The following is a 25,354-nucleotide window of genomic DNA, read 5'->3' as shown; positions in this document are numbered from 1 at the left end:
ACCTGCATCCAAGAGCGAGTTATACAGTGCGCTCGGCTGAGCGCACTGTATTGCATCCGCCCCTTTGTCAGTTAAAGTTGAGGCATGGGGAGGGGGGTCAGACACACCCTTTGTAAACTCTTGCATTCTTGGTAGGATACCTTGTGTTGTTGTTCTTGTTGACAAGGGAAGAGTAAAGTGTGTGTGTGTGGGGGGGGGGTGGATACTAAGAGTGGTGAGGGTTTAGGGGATGGATTTTTAGTAGTAGGGGGGAAGGAATTTGGGGTAGATGGAGTAAATAGTGCGGGGAGTTGGTCAGAGGGGGGGAGTACTGGTAACTGATTCCTGTAAAGACTTAGAGAGTAAGGAATATGGATCAATAAACATTATATAATTTATTGAAGGTCTGGATCTAGGCTGGGGGATCCAAGCTTTGGCCCTGTGTCCACATGTAGTGAATATAAAAGGAGTAGGGAAGTTGGATGATCCCACAAACAGATTTGTCACCTGATATGTTTTGGGCATTGGTTCTGTTTTAAAGAGATTTAAGGTTTTGCAGGCTGGGTGGGGGCGGTGTACTCTTCAAACATAGAAACATAGAAACATAGAAATGACGGCAGAAGAAGACCAAATGGCCCATCCAGTCTGCCCAGCAAGCTTCCCTCATTTCTTCTCCCATACTTATCTGTTTCTCTTAGCTCTTGGTTCTAATTCCCCTTCCACCCCCGCCATTAATGTAGAGAGCGGTGATGGAGCTGCATCCAAGTGAAATATCTAGCTTGATTAGTTAGAGGTAGTAGGGGTAGTAACCGCCGCAATAAGCAAGCTACACCCATGCTTATTTGTTTTTACCCAGATTATGTTATACAGCCCTTATTGGTTGTTTATCTTCTCCCCTGCCGTTGAAGCAGGGAGCTATGCTGGATATGCGTGAGGTATCAGTTTTTTTCTTCTCCCCTGCCGTTGAAGCAGAGAGCTATGCTGGACATGCATCGAAAGTGAAGTACCAGGCACATCTGGCCCGGGGTAGTAACCGCCGCAACAAGCCAGCTACTCCCCGCTTTGTGAGTGTGAATCCTTTTTTCTTCTCCCCTGCCGTTGAAGTTATGCTGGATATGCGTGAAGTATCAGTTTTTCTTTTCCCCTGCCGTTGAAGCAGAGAGCTATGCTGGAAATTTGTGATGTATCAGTCTTTCTCCCATGCCGTTGAAGCAGAGAGCCATGCTGGATATGCGTCGAGAGTGAAGTATCAGGTACATTTGGTTTGGGGTAGTAACCGCCGTAACAAGCCAGCTACTCCCCGCTTTGTGAGTGCGATCCCTTTTTTCTTCTCCCCTGCCGTTTAAGCAGAGAGCTCTGCTGGATGTGTGAAGTAACAGTTTTTCTTTTCCCCTGCTGTTGAAGCAGAGAGCTATGCTGGATATGCATTGAAAGTGAAGTATAAGAATGGAGTGAGCAGAGAATGGAGTGAGCAGAGAGCTCTGCTGGATGTGTGAAGTAACAGTTTTTCTTTTCCCCTGCTGTTGAAGCAGAGAACTATGCTGGATATGCATTGAAAGTGAAGTATAAGAATGGAGTATAAGAATGGAGTGATCAAGCTAGTTGATCAAAAGCAGATATGAAGAAAGTGGGGGTAGCCATTTTGATTGGCAAATCGGTAACATTTCAAACATCCAAGATAGTGTAAGACCCTGGTAGGAGGTATCTTTTGGTGGTGGTTACTTTATTCAGTCAGCCACTTGCATTGTGTAATATTTATGTACCTAATGTGTTTGATCATACATTTTTTGTCAATATAACTAACTGGCCAATTTTAAAAAGCCAGCATGTGTCAATCTCAGGAGATATGAGCGAGGCTGGGCCATGTGTGTGCCACAGGCATTTTCAAATGCCCGCGGTCACACACGTATCTCCCAGTAGGCACTGTCCCGGTGAAGTACGTACTGGCAGCCAGCCGGTGCATGCTACTTACTACTGCTCTGGAGAGCAGTAAGTATATAAAAAGAAAAAAAACCTATTAGAGGGGATTTAGAGGAGGGAGAGGAGAGGGGATTAGGCAGGCAGGGTAGGTAAGGGGTGTAGGAAGTTCCCTTCCTGTCCGCTCCTTTATTGGAACAGACTGGGATGGAACTGGAGAAAGGCCTGGTTCGTTGCTGTGCACAATTTATAAAATGACCCTCCCCTTGTGCGTGTGAGTCTGCACTTGCGTGCACATGCTGATTTTATAACATGCACTCATTGACAGGAACTGCATGCACATGGACGCCCACACCACGCGGTTCTTTAAAAATGTACCTTTAAGCTTTTAGCAAATTCAATGCAAGGCACAGTTTTGCTGGGAGGAGTCGTCAACTGTGTACAGCCATGGATAGATCTGTCTCAACATACACTGCAAGTCCAGAGAGGGCAAAGGGTATATCATATTTATGTGCCATTCTGGGTCTGATGGATGTTTGGAGAGTCCTACACCCACTGGAGTGGTAATATACGCACACCTCTATGGCATATGGAATGCACATAGGTATTGATTATTTGCTCTTAAACAGAGAAGTCTTTGGTAGAGTTACTAAGACAAAAATTGGGCCATTAGAAATATCAGCCAATACCTTGGTGTGGCTTGACATGGAAGGTTCTGACTTATGGAATCAATTTGATCCTGGAGATTCCCAAGGTATTTATATGTGTATTTATATGTGTATTTTCATGCTGCCTATCTTTTCTCTCTCTTCTCCTGTCTCCCTTCAGCCCTCTCCTTTTTCTGGCCTGCTCCCATCCCTTACCCCCTGTTCATTGTAATTTCCTCCTTTACTTGAGTTACCTGTAAACCGGCGTGATGTGCCATACGAACGTCGGTATATTAAAAAGTTGTTAAATAAATAAATAAATATTGGAACCAGAAATTCAAAGAGTGCTTGCTAAGAAAGTGGGAGAATTTTGCAAACACCAATAAAGAACATACCAACACTCCAATTTTGTTTTGGGAGCCTTTCAAAGTAGTCATGCAAGGCAAAATAATCTCATACTTGGCATCCCGGAAACAAGCCATGAATAATTAAATACTTAGGCTGGAAACCAACTCCAAAAGTCAAAGAAAACTTATGAGCTGAGGTTTAACCCCATGACCAAAGATGCATTTGTAGCTGTACAAATAGCACTTAATTCTTTGCTGCATTAGAGAGCACAAAAGTCTTTCATTATAAGTGTAAACTTTTTCATTTTGGGAATAAGTCAGAGAGAGGTTTAGCTAATTTAACCAAAAATTGGGGGGCACATTGTTATATCATGGCTATGCAGGATTTTGGGTAGAGTGGTAAATTCCAATCAAGATCTTCAAGTAATTTTTAGTAGTTTTTAGAAAAAATTGTACACTGCAAAGGAGGTAAGAATAACACAGTTTAGAGACTATCTAGCAGGGTCCAGTCTTCCAAAGCTAACTGCCAAGCAAGAGGATAGACTAAATGCTCCTATTTTACAGCAGGAAATCCATAGGGGCATCCAGCTGGCTAAGCTTTGGAAGACCCTGGGACCTGATGGGTATTCAACTGAAATGTTCAAACTACTGGCTGATAAACGTTTTGTCCCTTTAGGAAAAATGTATGTGGCATTAGTAGAGGAGAGTCATTTCTCTTTGGCGCCAAATGCAACACTTATCACGGTACTTCCAAAGCCTGGTCGGGATACCATGTTCCCAAGCTTGTATAGGCCTATATCTTTTATAAACTTTGATATTAAATTGCTAGCAAAATAATGCAGACAGATTGGGAAGAGTTGTTTCACATTTGATAGAAGACCAGGTGGTGTTCGTTCCAGGCTGCAGTTCTGTATATAATGTCTGCCAGATTCTGGCCTCAATGAAAGTTAGTAGGAATGGGCAGCTCACATCCGTATTATTTAGTTTCGATGCAGAAAAGGGCTTTGACAGAGTGGAATGGACATTTATATTTGAAACTTTAAAAAATATTGGCATTGAGGGTAATTTTTGAAAGTCATGCAGGTCTTATATATTAATCCGTTAGCCTCAATCCTTGTCAATGGTACATGTTCTGATATGTTCCCATTACGGAGGATTACATGTCCCTGTTTCTTTTTATTCTTTCCCTAGAGCCACTCCTGCAAAGAATTCTTGCTAATGATAATATCAGAGGAGTCTCCATAAAACAAATGTCTGTATCTGTTTTTAAGTTAGTGGCATTTGCAGATGAAATTTTGATCCATCCGTCCTTGCCTGCTTTGATGGGAGAAATTTTAGTGTATGGTGCATTAGCTGTATTACAGTTAAACTTAGATAAGTCAGATGCGTTGCCAGTAACTTAAAAACAGATACAGACATTTGCTTTATGGAGACTCCTCTGATATTATCATTAGCAAGAATTCTTTGCAGGAGTGGCTCTAGGGAAAGAATAAAAAGAAACAGGGACATGTAACCCTCCGTAATGGGAACATATCAGAACATGTACCATTGACAAGGATTGAGGCTAACAGATTAATATATAAGACCTGCATGACTAGAGAGGAATGCGGTATGGATTTTCCTATGAAGTGAGCTAATGATTCCTTTCAATATTTGGGGGTCAGGCTACGTAAAGAGCCGTCCAAATTACTATCAGTAAATTTGCAGGAGGTGTTGATGCGCACTAAATTGACTTTGCAGAGATGGATGGATTTTCCTTTATCAATCTCAGGCAGGGTGTGTCTTTTTCAAATGATTCTCCTCCCGAAAGGGCTGTATGTGTTTTGGACAGTGTTGATATTTTTGATGTGCAAAGAGGTATTAGCAATTGAAAAGATTATACGGGAGTTTATATAGCATTACAATAAGTTGTGTATAGCTTTGTCCATACTGATGAGAAGGTGTGATAAAGGAGGTTGGGCCTGGAAAATTTGAGCCTTTATTGCCTTGCATGCAACATGCGGCACCTTGGGGACTGGTTGATGAGCTCTACTTTTTATATGCTCTTGGCATCCGAGAGGGAAATAATTGCACCATTAAAATTGCAATATGTGCTGCATGCACCATGATCTGTACTCAGCAGAGCAGTGTATTAGTTTTACCAATTTGGACAAAATGGAGATGGCTTAATACTAAGCTGCATTTGGACTATAGCCAATCACACTTCCTTCCCATCAGGGGAAACAGAAATTTTATACCGGGCCTACATGCTGTTGATTGGGAGTCGAGGGTTTTATATGATTGCCCAGCTATTCACTGATGCAGGAGAAATGCTCTCATTTCAAGATCTCGTACAGGAATTTGGGTTGGATTGGAAGCATTTCTATGTATATCTGCAGATTTGTCATAATATTAGATCTCTAAATTCCCTTAGTCATGAAAATAGAGAGTTTCTTAGGGATATTTTTGATTTTGAGGATCCCGGAAGGCACACTATTTTGTTCTTGTATAAATGTTTAAATCTAAGAGAAATCCCCACTTCCATTTACAAATCAGCTTCAGGGATGGCAACAGGAATTGGGGTTGGTTTTCCCCCATCCTCAGTATTCCAAATATTTTCTTAGAATACGTTCTGTTACTACTGCTGCTGGGTTGAAGGAAACGTATTATTAAGTTCCTCATGTGATTTTATGTTTCACATAAACAAGCGTGTAAGTGGAGGCTCTGTCTGTCTGAACAATGCTCCAAATGCCAATCAGATGAGTGGACACTGGGCCATCAGTTTTGGACAAGCCCCTGCTATTGGGAATATGTAGGGTAAGGTACAGCAATATAAAGGTAACATAACAGGGGCCGGGACTTTCTTTTTTGAAAATCTATACCAACTTGTATTTCAAAATAAGTTCATAAAGCTATGGGTTAGGAAAGTACGATGGCTTGCTAATAAAAATATTTTACAGAAGTGGTTGTCTGCAGAAGCTCCCACTCTTTTACAGCTGTGACTAGCAATTCACCACTAGTGTATTATGGAACAACATGTAGAAAAACTTTGCGTGACAATTACAAGAAGAGTATTTTTGAAAATATGGGACTTGCATTTGCCATCCTTGCCCCATTGGGCATGTAATTTAATTATGAATGCAGAGCAGTAAGGATGACGTTTTTATTGAGTTACTTGGATCAGTCATCGGATCCAAGGTGTGGGGAGGGGAGGAGTGGCTTGGCAGGTTTGTGGGGGGATTGGGCTGAATATGGTTTTGTGTTGTTTTTTTTAACACATGTATTATGGAAACTTGTATTTATATGTGGAGTTGTGAAGTGTCCCGCATCTCTGAAAGCCTAATATGTTATACTGTTCATTGCGTGAAAGAAAAATAAAAAATATTTCAGCTAAAGAGAAAACTAGGACTGGATTACCTGAAAACTGTTTGGACTGGAGTCAACCCAAATTTCTCTTCCCAAAAATGCTTACAATATGTTCCCACAGTGACAAGATCTACCCAATAACACTCAACACCATCCTGGGGCAATTCACACAACCACACAGCTCAAAAACTACATGTTGACACTGTTTCTCAAATTAAAGAACCCAAAATATTCACAAACAAAAGAAAAACTTGTTTGGAATCCTCAGCCCCCCCTACAGATGTGTCACATGTTTAATTGTACTTGTTTTAGCTGTTTTTATATGTTTTAACTCCATGTGGCAAGGGCTTATTTAATGTGGCAAGGGCTTATTTAATGACCCTGACCTCTGCACATCTGTCCACAGTATTTGTATATTTAATGACCCTGACCTCTGCACATCTGTCCACAGTATTTGTATATATATATTTTTTACTATTCTGGCCTTGTTTTTATTGTTTTTAATGAGTGACGTTATCGAATTTGCAGATGACAGAAAATTATTCAGACTTGTTAAATTACAAGTGGATTGTGAAAAATTGCAGGATGATCTTCTGCAATTCGAAGAATGGGCATTTAAATGACAGATGAAATTTAAGGTGGACAAGTACAAAGTGATGCACATTGGGAAAAGCAACCCACACTATAGTTACATGATGTTAGGGTCCATATTAGGAGTTACTGTCCAGGAAAAGGACCTGGGCTTCATAGGACCTGGGCTTCATAGGACCTGGGCTTCATAGGTGACAATAGGTGACAATACTTTGAAATTATTGTTTCAGTGTGCAGTGGCAGTCAAAAAAAGCAAACAGAATGTTAGGAATTATTAGGAAAGGAATGGAGAATAAAATGGTGAATGTCATAATGCCACTGTATCGCTCCATAGTGAGGTCACACTAGCCAAGCCACTCAGCAGCTGAATATTGTGCAGTTCTAGTCACCGCATCTCAAGACATAGCTGCATTGGAAAAGGTTCAGAGATGGGCAACTAAAACAATAAAGGGGATGAAACAGCTTGCCTATGAGGAAAGGCTAAAGAGGTTGAGTCTGTTTAGCTTGGAGAAAGACATCTGAGGAGGAATGTAAGAGAGGTCTATAAAATCATGAGTGGAATACAATGAATAACTGAAAATAGGTTATTTATTCTTTCAAAAATATGAGGGGGCAATATTCAGTTGCTGAGTGGCTTGGATAGTTAGCTGGATAAACTTATCCAGTTAACTAGCAGGGTATATTTAGTATGATCATGCTGCTCAATATACCTGGTTATTTTTAGAACAGGTCAGCAGCGTGACTAGAGTTAACCAGATAAGTTATTCTGCTAACTCTGCTCCTCCCTGAAATGCCTCCCATCTACCCACAGAATGCCCCTGACTTATCCGATAACTAATTATCTGGTAGAATTTAGCCAAATAATCTCTAAATATGCTGGTTTTGCCACTTAAATGGGTAATGGCTTTTGAATATCGACCTCACAAAGATTAGGAGGGACACTCCATGAAGTTAGTATGTAGCACATTCAAAACAAATTGGAGAAAATAGTTTTTCACTCAAAGCACAATTAAGCTCTAGAATTCATTACCGGAGGATGTTGGTAAGGCAGTTAGCGTATTTGGGTTTAAAAAGGGTTTGGAGAAATTCCTGGAGAAGTTTATTAAGCAAGTAAACTTAAGAAATAGCCAATACTTACTTCTGCATGATAGCAGCATGGGATCTGCTTACTGTTTGGGATCTTTCCAGATACTTGTGACCTGGATAGGTCCCTGTTGGAAACAGGGTACTGGGCTTGATGGACCCTCTGTCTGACCCAGTATGATAAGTTCTTCTGTCTGTGACCTAAGGTGGACCAGGTTAAATACCTGGTCCCTGGCTTTTACGGAGGGTCTTCCATACACTCCTTTACAGAAGGCAACAAAACTATTCCTCCCGTCTGTTTGAGGTGAAAAAATATTTTCTTATGAATAATCAAAATGAATGATCATGCAGAACTCTCACATATTTCAATCTTACCTTCCCTGTGGATTCAATGCCTCGGATAGTACAGATGTATACCACTGCCCATGCTGTGGCCAAGCAGAGAACCAGCCTCCACTGTACAGAACCACTATCCATGATGTCAGAGGAAATATTTAAAGTTTTCCTATACCAGAAGTAATTCACTGCAGTACTTTTACTACATTCATCAATGTACCCTGAAAACCAAAGGTCAGAAGACATAAGTAAACAGGTAAAATTTAATTAGGGACCTTCATTTTCAGTTTTCATTTACTTATACTGAGAATATATCCATGTTACAACAAGAACAAAAATTATACTGTAGTTACCTGGTAAATTGACAAGTCATTATTTTTACACTGATCTCTTTCATTTTTGTTCTTTTCATAATAAACAGATAAATTCCCAGGAAAAATACAAATAAACTTAAAATGAAGATGCCTACATTTAAAACAATATTCTTCAGTCATTAAAGAGGAAAATGGATGTAAATTTTCAGAAGCAATGTTTTCTTAAAAAAAAAAAAAGTAAGAACAAGATGCTCTTTAGACTGGTAATCTAGTAAAAAAAAAAAAAGTACTATGGGGTCATTTATCAAAATGCTATATGGCGTTTTTGCATGAAAAAATGCCTTTAACGCATGCAAAAATGCCATAGCGCATAGTGCAATGCAAATTAGAAAAAGGGGAGGAGTTTGGGGCAGGATTTGTAGCCAAGTTTCATCATTTGTGAAGCCATATTGAATGGTTTTTGTTGCGTCCGTCGGTCTCAGATGGCTTCGTCGTCTGTGCCTCACCTTTCTCTCTGCTCTCCCCGCTAGCCTTGGGAAGATGGCTACCACCACATCTGCATGCCGCTCTCTCCGGCGTCCCCGGAACGGCAGTGGCAAGGCTATCCGCTATGTTTCTCCTGAGGGCCTCCTAGGGTGCGCGTGCGCATGCCACCCTCGTTTTTATCCACGACATGGCGGGAACCTCAGGGCATCCCCCTTGAGTAACGTCACGCCATCTGGGTATTTAGCCTGACCTTCGTTTGCTAACAACTCGAGTTAGCAAGGATTGGAATGCCTCCGGTCTAAGCTACTCTGCCGCTTCTTGCTGCCACTGGAAGCTCTCTCTGCCCTTCTGGGTATTTCATCCAACCTGGGTACCTGCTCCTCGGGGGCCCTTTGCTTTCTTTCAGGTGCCTATCTGGGATACCAGGTACTCGCTCCTCGAGGGCCTGCTCTCCCTGCCTTGGTGCCTGCAATCCAACTACTTCTGCCTGCTGGGATCTACATCTATACAGCTACTAACTTAGTAAGTAATCTAACTTTGTCAGTCTCTCTCTCTCTCCCTCCCTCCAGTGGTTGTAGAAGGGCCCTGATAGCTAGGCTGGATCTCCAGCAGGTTAAAATGTTCCCCCCAGTGGTTGTATGTAGGAAATACAACAATTCTGGCACTTATCGCAAAGTGCAAAAAAGTTATCACAGTTTGCGCTAATACCTATGCAAAGCACTAAGATAGCACACTTTATGATAAACTGCCTATTACCATAAAACATGCCCCTTTTCCTATCACATGCAATATTTCGTGCATTTTGATAAATCCAGGCTTATGTTTGAATGACCCAATCACCAACTAATACCTTGACTACAATATAGCAGAGAAAATAATAGATATTCTAATATCTGAAAACTCAGGTACACCAACAAAAAGACAACAGGCAAAACTGACTGTACAATATGGAAGAAAACACATCCTCCTGGGCTCATATACTGATTTTTACAGAAGTAATTCTGGATATTCTATTTGCACTTATAACTGCAGATTTTAACATTAATTTTCTGTGAAGATTTAGATAAAAATATTTAAATATTGTTTTTTTTTATAAATCTCTATGTTCATGAGTTCAGAAGATCTATCTCATGAATCTCAGCGATACTTAACAGACGTGATTTTCCAGATTTGAATTTTTTTGCTAAAAATTAGTTCATTGAGAAATGTACTAAATATTTATTTTGAAAAACGTTCTTTGGGAATTTGGGAATATTTTCTCAGTTTTCCTATTTCTGTAAACATCATCACATTATTGGATATAGAATGTTTGAAAAATTCCTTACCTGTTCTGTTATCATTTACAGGGCAGAAATTCCAGGGAACGGGCTCTTGAAAGGAATTAAAGAAATACCATAGCACCCAGGCTAATATGGTGTTATAATACAATCCCACCAAGAACGATACAAGCAATGAACTAATACCTGCAAAACATAGTAACATAGTACATGATGGCAGATAAAGACCTAAAAGACCCATCTAATCTGCTCAGTAGTGATTCTATGTGCATTTACCTAAAACAGGTAAAATTACCATATGGAATCCAATCCCCAATCTCATTTTCATTTTGTCCCCTTTAGGGTTGCAACTGCTGCTCTGTGCAGGGTACCACATGCCATCCAGGAAGCACAATGCAGCCATATCACTGGTACCCTGGACTGCAACCAATACTCAGTGAAGGTTGCCCAATGCCCAGTTCCCTGATTACCATTCTTTTGCCACCAGAAATCCTCTGTGTTTATCCCATGTTTTTTTTTTTTTTAAATAAAAAGCATTGATACAGGGCCATGTAAGTTCACTGTATTAAATAAATATTCTGCATTGATTTTTTGAGTCAATGAGGAGGATACTGAAGATCTAAATGTGGCATAAATTCATAATACTGGACTCCACTTCATGCAGTTCACTTATTGTTTCGAAAGCAATTATGGCAATTTAATCCTTTACATTGTTATTTACAAAGGACTTTGTTATCATAGTGCCTTTAACATGCATGACAGGTAATAAACCACCACAGGAAGAGATCAGAAGCAAAAAAGTAAAGACCAGTGGTGTTGAAAAGTACCAAAATGGCAAGAAAGTTTAGGGAAGAAATGTAATTTTAAAAGCCATATACATTGATGAAACAATACTTAACATGTGGAAATAGGCTTTTAGGAAATTGCTTTCTCTGTATGCGAATGAACTTACATGTAGGACCTGGATATGCATACGTTTACTCACAGCAACAAGCAGGGGTGTACCTAAAGAATTTGGCACCCAGGGCAGATACTTTCTTTGGCACCCCTCCCCATATATAATTTTAAAATTTCCTAAACATCAATAAAATATTTCAAAACAGCAGACACATCAAATAACACCCTATAATTAAAACTAATAAGGATTTAAAAAATCTCCCGCTCTCCATATCTGTCATCCTAAGAATGTCATAGTCTGGGGACATGCATGAACACATAACAATATGCTCCCTCTCTCTTACATATACACACATACATACTTGATGAGCGACAGAGGGAGCATATGTGTGTGAGAGATACATACATACTTCTGTGTGTGTGCATGTGTGTGTCTCTCTCTCTCTCACACTCACACACATTCACTCACACATGCTCCTTTTGTCTCTCTCTCATACACACTAGCACACACACATATGCTTCCTCTGTCTCTCTCTAACACACATACACACACACACATGCTGAAGAAAACTGAACTGAAACCACAAGAAATCAAATTCTATATGTAGTGTAACAATGGAAAAGCAGGAGATCACTATTCCTCAAATCAATGCAATCAAGAAATATAAATCAATCAGAATAGTAAAACCATACTAAAACAAATATACATATCAAAACAGCTGATGAATAGAATTACCAAACACTAATAAAATATTTCAAAACAGCAGACATATCACATCCAGTAATGAAAACTAACAAGGATAAAAAAAAAGTATCCTGGTCTCCATACCTGGGAACTTTAGATTTCCAGTCATCCTGAGATTGTCATGTATAGGAGGAGAGTGCACAAATTTTGGCACACATATGCAAGCACAGGCACTCTCTCTCACAGACACCCACACAGGTACTCATAGACACACACACACACACATTCACTCACTCTTTTATACATCGCCCTCTCATATGCACAAACAGGAACCCTCTCATAAACTCACACACTCATACACATATATTCAGGCACACACATGCAGGCACAGGCACTCTCTCTCACAGACACCTGTGCAGCCATAGGTACTCTCTCTCAGAGAAATCCATACAGACACTTACACACACACACACACACACACACACACACACACACATAGGCCCACTTATACACACGCACACATAGGCACCCTCTCATACACACACACACATTCTTATATGCACTCACCCTCTCTATGCACACAGGAACCCGCTCATACACAGGCACTCACTATCACAGGGCCAGTCTCCCGCTCTCTCACACTCATTTTGGACCTCTATTAGTTTGCTGGCTTCACAGCAGGGCCTTTTCTGTTGCTGGCTCCAGGGAAATGCTGGCGACACTCCAGGGACTCTTCATCTGCCCCTGGCTCTGGGGAAATGCCAGCGGCACCTAAGGGCTTCTTCATCTGCCACCAGTTCAGAGGAAACACCAGAGGCATGGCAGACTTCACTTTTGCTGGTGGGGAGTGGGAACTACGCAAGCACTTCAATTCTCTGTGCCACCGTGGGACCTTCCTATGTGGTGGCAGCAACACCCCTCCTCCTGTTGTCACCGGGGACGGACCTCCCCCCCTTGCCCCCCCTTAGTATGCCACTGAAGACAAGATATATTCTTGGGAGTGGGATTGAGGAGGGGTTTGCAACTAGATGCATACTTTTGAATGTTCAAAAGTTTACACATATTTTTCTCTGAGAAAATTGTGGGTACACATTAGCAGGTGTAAATATGTGCAGATAGATTCTGAGGGATAATTTTCAAAAGAAATGTATGCAAGCACTTCCAACTGAAAACTAATGTAATGTCAGTTGGTAAAAACTAAAAAATGTACCCCCAAAATATATACAAATGTCTAAATAATTAGATGAAGGATACTACTAAGAATATCAATAAAAAATATATTTAAAAATGAAGTGTTACACAATCAGCCTAACCCCCCACCCCAAACTGTTTAATAATGAAAAAGGACAAAAAACAAATTTTGAAATGTTTCCATGCTAATGCCAGAAGTCTAAGAAGTAGGATGGGAGAATTAGAATGTATAGCACTGAATGATGACATAGACTTAATTGGCATCTCAGAGACATGGTGGAAAGAGGATAACCAATGGGACAATGCTATACCGGGGTACAAATTATATCGCAATGACAGAGAGGAGCACCCTGGAGGAGGTGTGGTGCTTTATGTCCGGGATGGCATAGAGTCCAACAGGATAAACATCCTGCATGAGACTAAATACAAAATTGAATCTTTATGGGTAGAAATCCCTTGTATGTCGGGGAAGATTATAGTGATAGGAGTATACTACCGTCCACCTGGTCAAGATGATGAGACGGACAGTGAAATGCTAAGAGAAATTAGGGAAGCTAACCAAATTGGTAGTGCAGTAATAATGAGAGACTTCAATTACCCCAATATTGAGTGGGTAAATGTATCATCGGGACACGCTAGAGAGATAATGTTCCTGGATGGAATAAATGATAGCTTTATGGAGCAATTGGTTCAGGAACCAACACGAGAGGGAGCAATTTTAGATCTAATTCTCAGTGGAGCACAGGACTTGGTGAGAGCGGTAATGGTGGTGGGGCCACTTGGCAATAGTGATCATAATATGATCAAGTTTGATTTAATGACTGGAAGAGGAACAGTGTGCAAATCCACGGCTCTTGTGCTAAACTTTCAAAAGGGAAACTGATAAAATGAGAAAAATTGTTAGAAAAGAACTGAAAGGAGCAGCTACAAAAGTAAAAAATGTCCAAGAGGCGTGGTCATTGTTAAAAAATACCATTCTAGCACAGTCCAGATGTATTCCACACATTAAGAAAGGTGGAAAGAAGGCAAAACGATTACCAGCATGGTTAAAAGGGGAGGTGAAAGAAGCTATTTTAGCCAAAAGATCTTCATTCAAAAATTGGAAGAAGGATCCAATAGAAGAAAATAGGATAAAGCATAAACTTTGGCAAGTTAAATGTAAGACATTGATAAGACAGGCTAAGAGAGAATTTGAAAAGAAGTTGGCTGTAGAGGCAAAAACTCACAGTAAAAACTTTTTAAAATATATCCGAAGCAGAAAGCCTGTGAGGGAGTCAGTTGGACCATTAGATGATCGATGGGTTAAAGGGGCACTTAGAGAAGATAAGGCCATCGCAGAAAGATTAAATGATTTCTTTGCTTCGGTGTTTACTGAAGAGGATGTTGGGGAGGTACCTGTAATGGAGAAGGTTTTCATGGGTAATGATTCAGATGGACTGAATCAAATCACGGTGAACCTAGAAGATGTGGTAGACCTGATTGACAAACTGAAGAGTAGTAAATCACCTGGACCAGATGGTATACACCCCAGAGTTCTGAAGGAAATAAAAAATGAAATTTCAGACCTATTAGTAAAAATTTGTAACCTATCACTAAAATCATCCATTGTACCTGAAGACTGGAGGGTGGCTAATGTAACCCCAATATATAAAAAGGGCTCCAGGGGCGATCCGGGAAACCAGTTAGCCTGACCAGTTAGCCTGACTTCAGTGCCAGGAAAAATAGTGGAAAGTGTTCTAAACATCAAAATCACAGACCATATAGAAAGGCATGGTTTAATGGAACAAAGTCAGCATGGCTTTACCCAAGGCAAGTTTTGCCTCACAAATCTGCTTCACTTTTTTGAAGGAATTAATAAACATGTGGATAAAGGTGAACCGGTAGATGTAGTATACTTGGACTTTCAGAAGGCGTTTGACAAAGTTCCTCATGAGAGGCTTCTCGGAAAAGTAAAAAGTCATGGGATAGGTGGCGATGTCCTTTCGTGGATTGCAAACTGGCTAAAAGACAGGAAACAGAGAGTAGGATTAAATGGACAATTTTCTCAGTGGAAGGGAGTGGACAGTGGAGTGCCTCAGGGATCTGTATTGGGACCCTTACTTTTCAATATATTTATAAATGATCTGGAAAGAAATACGACAAGTGAGATAATCAAATTTGCAGATGACACAAAATTGTTCAGAGTAGTTAAATCACAAGCAGATTGTGATAAATTGCAGGAAGACCTTGTGAGACTGGAAAATTGGGCATCCAAATGGCAGATGAAATTTAATGTGGATAAGTGCAAGGTGATGCATACAGGGAAAAATAACCCATGCTATAATTACACAATGTTGGGTTCCATATTAGGTGCTACAACCCAAGAAAGAGATCTAGGCGTCATAGTGGATAACACATTGAAATCGTCGGTTCAGTGTGCTGCGGCAGTCAAAAAAGCAAACAGAATATTAGAAAGGAAATGGTGAATAAAACGGAAAATATCATAATGCCTCTGTATCGCTCCATGGTGAGACCGCACCTTGAATACTGTGTACAATTCTGGTCGCCGCATCTCAAAAAAGATATAATTGCGATGGAGGAGGTACAGAGAAGGGCTACCAAAATGATAAGGGGAATGGAACAGCTCCCCTATGAGGAAAGACTAAAGAGGTTAGGACTTTTCAGCTTGGAGAAGAGACAGCTGAGGGGGGATATGATAGAGATGTGTAAAATCATGAGAGGTCTAGAACGGGTAGATGTGAATCGGTTATTTACTCTTTCAGATAATAGAAAGACTAGGGGGCACTCCATGAAGTTAGCATGGGACACATTTAAAACTAATCGGAGAAAGTTCTTTTTTACTCAACACACAATTAAACTCTGGAATTTGTTGCCAGAGGATGTGGTTAGTGCAGTTAGTATAGCTGTGTTTAAAAAATGATTGGAAAAGTTCTTGGAGGAGAAGTCCATTACCTGCTATTAAGTTCACTTAGAGAATAGCCACTGCCATTACCAATGGTAACATGGAATAGACTTTGTTTTTGGGTACTTGCCAGGTTCTTATGGCCTGGATTGGCCACTGTTGGAAACAGGATGCTGGGCTTGATGGACCCTTGGTCTGACCCAGTATGGCATTTTCTTATGTTCTTATGTTAATAAAAATCATGAATGAATGGGAAACACTCATCTCACCCTCACTCCGGGAAACTGAGTCTTTTATGATCATGTTTCAGCAAACTGCATTTGGAAACGATTCAAAATGAGAAATTACTACTTACCTGATAATTTCCTTTCCTTTAGGACAGTCAGATGAATTCCAGAACAAGTGGGTAATGCATTCCTACCAGCAGATGGAGACGGAGCAAACTGACGTCACAGTATATCCACCTCTGCAGTAACATCAGCCTGCCAGTATTCTCTTCAAAAGCAGACTGTGGACAGACTAGCAAAAAACTTGATTAAAAACAGATAACCATTTCAATAACCCAACAGGTAAAACTGAGCTCAGACAAGAAACACATTAACACTAGTCTAGGGACTGGACTAACATCAGTAATCCCTATAACACCGTCACACAAGAGGAATATAGTACAATCATTCGGCAGCCAAGGGAGGTAAGCTGTATTCATCTGACTGTCCTAAAGAAAAGGAAATTATCAGGAAGTAGTAATTTCTCATTTTTTAGTGTCCAGTCAGATGAATCCAGAACAAGTGTAATGTACCCAAGCTACTCCCGAATAGGGCAGGAGGCTGCCTGCAGTCCTGTCAAAACCGCATGTGCAAAGGCTGCCACCTCATGGGTCAAGTTCTCTGAAGGGTTGTACCTGTATAGTAGGGATGTGAATCGGGCTTCAGACGATTGAAAATATCGTATGATATTTTCAAAATCGTCAGAAATCGGGGGCTCCCCCAAAACGATAGGAAAACTCACAAAATTGTTCGTGGGGGTTCTCATCGTTTTGGGGGAGGGTGGGAAAAACGGCACACAAAAATAACCCCTAAACCCACCCCGACCCTTTAAAACTAATCCCTTAGCTTCCCTCACCCTCCCAACCCCTCCCCAAAACTTTTTACAAGTACCTGGTGGTCCAGTGGGGGTCCCGGGAGCGATCTCCCACTCCCGGGCTGTCGGCTGCCACTAATCAAAATGGTGCCGATGGCCCTTTGCCCTTACCATGTGACAGGGTATCCATGCCATTGGCCGGCCCCTGTCACATGGTAGGAACAGAGGCATTATGACATTCACCATTTTATTCACTGAAATACATTGAAATCATCAGCTCAGTGTGCTGCAGCAGTCAAAAAAGCACACAGAATGTTAGGAATTATTAAGAAGGGAATGGTGAATAAAATGGTGAATGTCATAATGCCTCTGTACTCGCTCCATGGTGAGACTGCACCTCGAATACTGTGTGCAGTTCTGATTGCCGCATCCAAAAAAAGATCTAGTTGTGAAGAGGTTCAATTTCGGGACCCCCCCTGAAGTACGAAAGAGCAACTGAACATCTTCCGACTAATCATGCCAGCAGTGAAACGCACAGCCATCTTGAACATACTAATATTTGCAACGCAAATGATACGTAATGCGTAGTGACGCAGTGACGTACTAATTTTTAGCGTAACATAACGTAACTCCATTTTGGAATAATACTTTGTATTGTATTAATACGAATGACAATGTAAAATGTCTAACACGTCAATTAAATGACGAAACAATAGTCTGATCTTAAGCTACACCTACTAGAGGACCACGCTAGCTAATGCTTGTTCAGCAATTTGTGAAATGTTTGTTCAGCAAAAACCAGAACGCATGTGTGAAAGATAAGAGTTGTAAAGTGCATAAAAGTTTGCTCCGGAGGGGGCGTGGCATGCAGTTGTACTGAGCCTTTGTCTTAGCTGCATCTTGCTGGCAATAAAAGTCTATCTTTACGGATCAGTTGTCTGGACCTCCTTACTGACTAAAAAGAGACGGTTACATTTGGCGAGCCTCAGCCAGGAGGTACCGGGGACGCTATTTTAGCCCCCCAGTTGGTCCGGTAGTTTGGTGGCGGAGCGATCCCCCAGACGCACCTGGTGAGTGGCCACCGCTGAGTTCAGCGATCGGGTTTCTGAGGGGACCGTTCCACAGAAATTCTTCTGAGACCTCTGGGCTGGTGATCTGGAAAGAAGGCTTTCGTGACGATCGGAAGAACCCTGCAGGCGAGTATTATGGGAATGATGGAAAAAAAGAAGAATAGCTAAAAGAGTAGCAAATAACCGGTCCATCCGTGAGGGGACCGAGGGGGCTTTGATCACACCCCAAGCGGTGGTTTGGTAGGAATTGCATTCCGAAAACCACGCGCATAAAAAGAGGAAAAAGAAGTAACGCGTACGATAGTGGGAATAGGTTTCTTGTTGTGTGAAAGAGAGTGAATGGCCTCGCAGTTCTAGACCGGGCGACCGCGTTCTAGTCGGGGCAATTGTGACCCTTTTGTGTCTGACGGATACGGACCCCTTACCTATCCGTCTTCCCTTCCCTCCTTTGTCTGTGAATTCTATCCTAATGGGAGGGGGCTATTCAACTCCACTAAAAGTTATGACGGAACACTATAGTGAAGTGTTCGATAAACGTAAATGTACTAAGCCCGGAATGGTTCAGCGATGCACCCATAGGTGGCCCGGTTTGTGTGTAAATTGGCCTCCGGAAGGAACTTTCAATTTCCAAACGGCCACAAGGGTCTTGAAAATAGTTGAGAAAGAAGAAAATCCGGGTTGCCCTGAGGATAAGCCATACATAACTGCTTGGATTGCAGTTATCGAGAATCCTCCGAAGTGGGCAAAGAAGTTAGTGGAGGGAGCCGCCCTCGTAATGGTGGCGCAAGTAAACAAAATGGGTGACCGGAAGTCCTCAAACCGGAAAAGAAAGGGAAGGGCGGCCATCTTAGGAATAAAGGACCATGCGTCATCTGCGGCGGCCATGTTTGTAGTGCAAGGGAACACACGGACTCAAGAAAAAAAAGTTAAACCCCTGCCGCCTGCAGTACTGCCTGACGCAGAAGATCTTCTGCCGCCACCCTATGCCCCTAGCTGCCCTCAATCGTATAATGCGCCACCAGATCCCCCAGCTCCCGCCGCTGCCCAAGTTGATCATGAAATAATGCCGATTCCCGAAGTACGGCTTGAAGCGGAAGCGGCGGCGGCAAAAGTTGAGGACGGCGGCGAGTCGTCCGTATCCGGCGGCACTCGCAGTAAAACCCAAGCCACAAGTTTACAACTACCAATTAGAGAAACAACCACCGTAGTTCCCGTGGTCCCTACTGAAGAAAACGAGTATAATACTACGCAAACTATAAAGTTGTTTACTTACATACCTTTCACTTCCAGCGATCTTTTTAACTGGAAACAGCTCGGCCCCTCTTACGCTGATAATCCAGATCAGATGCTAGATTTTTTACGAGGAATTTTTGCAGCCCATAACCCCAACTGGGCTGACATTCGGCACCTCGCCTCCATCCTTTTTACCACCGAAGAACGCCGACAAATACAATTAAACATGGAAGAAGCAGCTCGGCTGGGAGCCGGGTCAGACGGTAATCCAGATGAAGTAGTGAGAGAGCATGCCCCTGTCGCCGATCCCAACTGGGATTTCCAGACGGCTGCAGGGCGAGCCAGCATTGCTGCATACCAAGTCGCCTTTCTCGGAGCTTTAAAGAAAGGAAAGCAGAAAGTCATGAATATGGGAAAGATCCGCGACGTGGTGCAAGGAAAAGACGAAACTCCTGGAATCTTTTTGGAGAGATTGATGGATGCATATCGGCAATACAGTCCGTTCGACCCAGAGGACCCCAAAAGTCAGTCCGTCATAGTAATGAGCTTTGTCGGACAATCCTGTCCCGATATCCGCCGGAAGCTACAGAAATCAGAAGGATTTGAGGGAATGACTATTAGCCACTTAAAAGCCATGGCTGACAGAGTTTATGTAAACCGAGAGCCGGACGGAGACAAGAAAGAAAAGAAAGAAAGTAGAAAGTTAAGAGAAAGTGTTAGTTTGTTAGCTGCAGCGCTGGAAGAAACGAATTTCGGAAACTCGGCTAGGCACTATCAGGGATATCCTGGGCCGAGAGGAAGGGGCAGGTCACCCTCGAGGGGACCGCCCAGAGGACGAGCTAGCAGGGGAGGATCGTTTAGGGGGGGAAGGGTGCCGTTGGGAGCCAATCAATGTGCATTCTGTAGACAAGAAGGACACTGGAAGTCTGAATGCCCAGAGTCCCTGCAAATGAAGCAGGAAGGATATACTCCGTCCAAACCAAAGGAAGCTGAATGGCAGATGACTGTAGGAGAAACCTCTAGCGAAGACAGCAGTGAAGCATGACTAGAGAAGGGAATTCTTCCATTCGATCCCTTAGTAGAAATTAAAGTAGGAACTGAGACATTTAAGGGATTGTTAGATACCGGGGCACAAAGATCAGTCATGACTACCGCTATTACCACACCCACTTCGAAAAACATTTCTATTGTAGGGGCCTCTGGAAAGCCACTTATCGCTCCCTTTCTTCAGAAACGACAAGTCCGGGTGGGAGGACAATTAGTATCTCATCAGTTTCTCTACGTCCCGGGATGCCCAGTTCCCCTCATAGGGAGAGACCTTCTTTGTAAGTTAAGAGCCAACTTACAATTTGAATCGACAGGAGAAATAAGAGCATCCTTCGCTGATAACCCAGTCTCTCTCATCTGTCCACTCCAAGAAGAATGGAGATTACATCTCCCCATAGTCAAACATACCACTACGCACCGATATGGAGAAAACACCGTCCTCAACGAAAAGCGCAGACAGCTAATGGACAGTATACCTAAAGTATGGGCTGAACAAAATCCAGGAGGAATAGCCATCAACGCTACCCCTATTTGGATCGAGATGAAACAGAATGCACAGGTGATAAATCAATCTCAATACCCCATTCCTTATATGGCCAGACAAGGAATTCAGATACACCTGCAAAGATTGTATGATTTGGGCATTCTCCGGCGAATCCGATCTGCTTGGAACACCCCTCTGTTGCCAGTAAAGAAGCCTGGATCAAATGACTATCGACCAGTACAAGACTTAAGAAAAGTGAATAGTCAAGTAGCAGATCTAGTAGCCCTCGTGCCAAATCCGTACTCAATCCTGGCTCAAGTCTCTCCTGCATCAAAGTGGTACAGTGTCATTGATCTCAAAGATGCCTTCTTCTCCGTCCCGGTGGCGGAGGAATGTCAAAAGATTTTTGCTTTCACATGGGAAAATGCAGATACTGGAGTAAAGCAGCAGTACACATGGACTAGGTTGCCTCAAGGGTATAGGCACTCACCTACGCTGTTCGGTGAGCAACTGGCAAACGATTTAAAGATGTATCAAGTAAAGTATGGGCCAGTCATACAATACGTGGATGACCTTCTGTTGTTTCGAGAGACGTACCTCGAATGTGCGGTATCCACTCTTCAGCTGCTAAAGACGTTGTACTCAAAAGGGTATCGTGCAAGTAAAAAGAAAGCGCAAATCTGTGAATTGGAAGTAGAGTATTTAGGCTTCCAAATACGTGGAGGAACCCGATGTCTGGGGATTTCTCGCACCAGTTCTATAAGAGATCAACCTGTACCCACTTGTAAGAAAGAGCTCCGGGCATTCCTGGGAGCTGCAGGATACTGTAGGCTGTGGATTGCTAACTATGCAGTTATTGCCCAACCCCTGTACGACAAACTGCGGGGTAAAGAGGCAGAATCTCAACCCTTCCAATGGGAAGGACACGAGCTAGCAAGCTTACGTCAATTAAAAGAAGCCTTAATTGAACCACCTGCCTTGGGGTTGCCAGATGTGATGAAACCATTCCATCTATTCGTCGACGAGAAAAAAGGCATGGCCATAGGGGTATTGACTCAAACCTTAGGCTCATGGGAACGACCTGTTGCATATCTGTCAAAAGGAATGGACAATGTGTCAAAAGGATGGCCGGGATGCCTCCGAAGCATTGCTGCTGCATGTCTACTGATACCCGAAGCAGTTAAGCTAACATTTGGACAGATTTTACAAGTAACAACTCCTCATACTATCCAAGGACTGCTAGAGACCCATGGGCCAAAATGGATGACAAATTCACGTCTTGTAAAGTACCAAGCGTTATTATGTGAAACTCCAGAGATTCAAATACAGGACAGTAAAAACTTGAATCCTGCAACTCTACTCCCAACCCCCACTCCAGTTTCTCATGAATGTGGGGAAATTATGGCAACAGTACATTCCAGCCGACCCGACTTACGCGACCAACCCTGGCAAGGAGCATGGACTTTATTCACTGATGGAAGCAGCCAGGTTATAAATGGAGTCAGGGTCGCTGGGTATGCTGTAGTCTCCGAAGACGACATTGTTGAAGCTGAACCCCTGCCCCCAGGGACATCAGCGCAAAAAGCTGAACTAATTGCGCTCACAAGGGCTCTGCAGTTGGCAGAAGGAAAAACTGTAAATATTTATACTGATTCAAAATACGCTTTCCTTACAATCCAAGTGCATGGAGCTTTATACAAGGAACGAGGATTCCTAACTGCGGAAGGGAAACAAATAGCTAATGCATCGGAGATACATCAATTGCTAGACTCTGTATGGGCACCAAAGAAGGTAGCTGTCATGCATTGTAAAGCCCATACAGGGAGAACTGATCCCATCGCCAAAGGAAACCAATGGGCAGATAAGACTGCGAAAGAAGCAGCACGTGTGCAATCACCACATACATCAACTCCCACTTGCCCACTTCTACAGTTCACGAATGAAACCCCCATTTATTCAGCGGAAGAAAATGATTGGGCACAAACCGAACAATTTCATCAGCAGGATGGGTGGTGGATTGTACAAGAAGATAGGGTATGGATACCCGACGCCCTGGCATGGACTGTTGTCAGGGAAGCCCATAATAAAACCCATCTCGGCCGAGATGCATTAGCAACACTGTTGGCAAAAACTTACTACATTAATAGACTCTTTCAACTAACTAAATATGCTGTTAATCAATGTGTTACCTGTGCAAGAAACAATCCCAGAAATGGACCTGGTCCAGCCCCTGGACATATATTGCGAGGAACAACTCCGTTTCAAGTTTGCCAAATCGACTTCACCCACATGACTGCTTCAAAAAGATACAAAGCAATGCTGGTAGCTGTCTGTACTTATACCGGATGGATCGAAGCCATACCCACTCGAACTGAGACTGCCAAGGAAGTAGTAACATTGCTTCTCCACAAAATTTTACCACGATACGGATTACCTCGGCAGATAAATTCAGATAATGGACCAGCCTTCACCAGTGAAGTCACGCGACGTCTGAGTCAAATTCTGGGCATCCAATGGCACCTGCACTGCGCCTGGAGACCTCAAAGTAGTGGAGCAGTTGAACGAGCTAACAGGACACTAAAAAATCAGCTCGCTAAATTGTGTCAGGAAACAAAGACTAAATGGCCAGACATCCTGCCATTAGCTCTACTACACGTCCGATGTACCCCACGGAAGTCGGGGTTAACTCCTTATGAAATGATATACGCAAGGCCTCCACCTCTTCCATCTTTTCCTGAATCGCTGCAAATACAAGGGGAAATGTCTCTCAGTAACCAACTCAAAGGACTATATAACACAGTTATTGCGATTCAAAAATACACCTGTGACACTGAACCATTGGTCCTGCTAAACCCGATTCATCCATACCAGATAGGAAATTCGGTGTGGATAAAAGACTGGGATGAGTCTGATTCCCTCCAGCCCCGATGGAAAGGGCCGTACACTGTATTGCTAACTACTCCAACAGCTGTCAAAGTTTTTGGATGTTCTTCATGGATTCATTGGACACGTCTCAAACCAGCTTCAGCCAACTGGCAGGTTTCCAGGATTGGAGACCACAAATTAAGATTCACCCAAGGCAGGCCCAGTGCTAGTCCTGAGTAAAAAAGTATCAGTAACTACAACTGAATATTAATGTGTCCATTTCTTTCCTTCCTTTCAGAATCCATTACTTATGAATGCAACCATCTACGTCATAAAGCAATGTCACAGATTCCGACTTCCAAGATCTACGTTGCATCCATCTTCTGCATTCACTTACTATTCTTCTGTAACCCGACTACCTCTGTTTTCCTGTCCTTGAGCAAGAATTGCACTGAATGTATCAAGCTAATTCGTACTACCACTCAAACTGGATTTCAAGTTGTCTCAACAATCATCCACCAATCTCAACCACCAACTTCCTTTGCCACACTACCTGCTTGCGCCCTGAATACTACTCAAGGCTATCAGTCCTTCCATCGATGTTTAGAAACTGGCAAAGTCATATGTCATACCCCAACCACTCCTAAGTACTACAACATCACCCTCACTGTAGGTCTACCAAAGAGCTACACATCAAGTATTGTCCCAGAAGGAAAAGGCATCTTGTACTACATCAACTCCACTAAGGTTCTTATGGGAAGTGAAACGATTGTCACAATAACGTTCGATGCCTGCGAAGCCATTGATAAACACCCAAATGCACTTCACTGTGGGTCTCAAGCCTGGAGAAATTCCTATGTCTACAATCACAAATACCTCTGCCCATACAACCGGGCAGCTAATCCATCCAGATGGCTGCCATGCGGAGGGGACCTGACATTGTCAGGATGGGCTCTAGTTTGTGATTACACCGGTGGAGGTTACCATGGCTGCCACGGGATAGGACGATTAACTGCAGTAAATGGTAATACAGTATCGATACAATGGCCTCTAAGAAGCGAAGGAATCCCTTGGCAAGATACTTGGGGATTTGGTATCGACGGAACTGGAAAAGACCCCATGACCTACATTACCATCACTCAGCGAAAAGACAAACCTCGTCCAATTATTCACCAGACTACTGTGGTGGGTTATCAATCCTTCTTCGATGAAATATCTCATGCCACTGAGGGATTAAAGAAACATACAATTTCTCAACAAGTAAAAAACCTGTTTGTCAATTTGGCGGAAAACATAGCTCTCTCTCTCGAAGTCAAGAACTGTTTTGTATGTGGAGGAACAGATACAGGAGAGCAATGGCCATGGGAAGCCAAGGAAACCTTCCAATCCGATCTTAACACCTTGAATACCACTGTAACCTATAACCGTAAATCTCATCCATATGAGTGGGCACTACAGACTGATGTTATTGGCAGACTATGTATCTCTCGACAACATTCACGCATCTATACCGTGCCTGTTGGAAATTCTCCATGCACAGGAGTTCTTACTGCCAACCTTACCACCCAGACATGGTGG

General features: G+C 42.5%; 1 protein-coding gene across 1 annotated transcript in view; it reads right to left on the bottom strand.

The window, feature by feature from the left end:
• The window catches only part of SLC6A18 (solute carrier family 6 member 18), a 218,716-nt gene that overhangs the window by 150,158 nt on the left and 43,204 nt on the right, over nucleotides 1-25,354 (bottom strand). Inside the window, 2 exon segments of the mRNA XM_029589928.1 lie at nucleotides 8,285-8,466; nucleotides 10,371-10,508. Of these exon segments, the coding sequence (XP_029445788.1) occupies nucleotides 8,285-8,466; nucleotides 10,371-10,508 (320 nt within the window).

Source organism: Rhinatrema bivittatum, chromosome 2 (assembly GCF_901001135.1).
Source record: "Rhinatrema bivittatum chromosome 2, aRhiBiv1.1, whole genome shotgun sequence".
Classification (NCBI taxonomy): domain Eukaryota; kingdom Metazoa; phylum Chordata; class Amphibia; order Gymnophiona; family Rhinatrematidae; genus Rhinatrema; species Rhinatrema bivittatum.
This window is presented reverse-complemented; position numbering and strand designations above follow the sequence as displayed.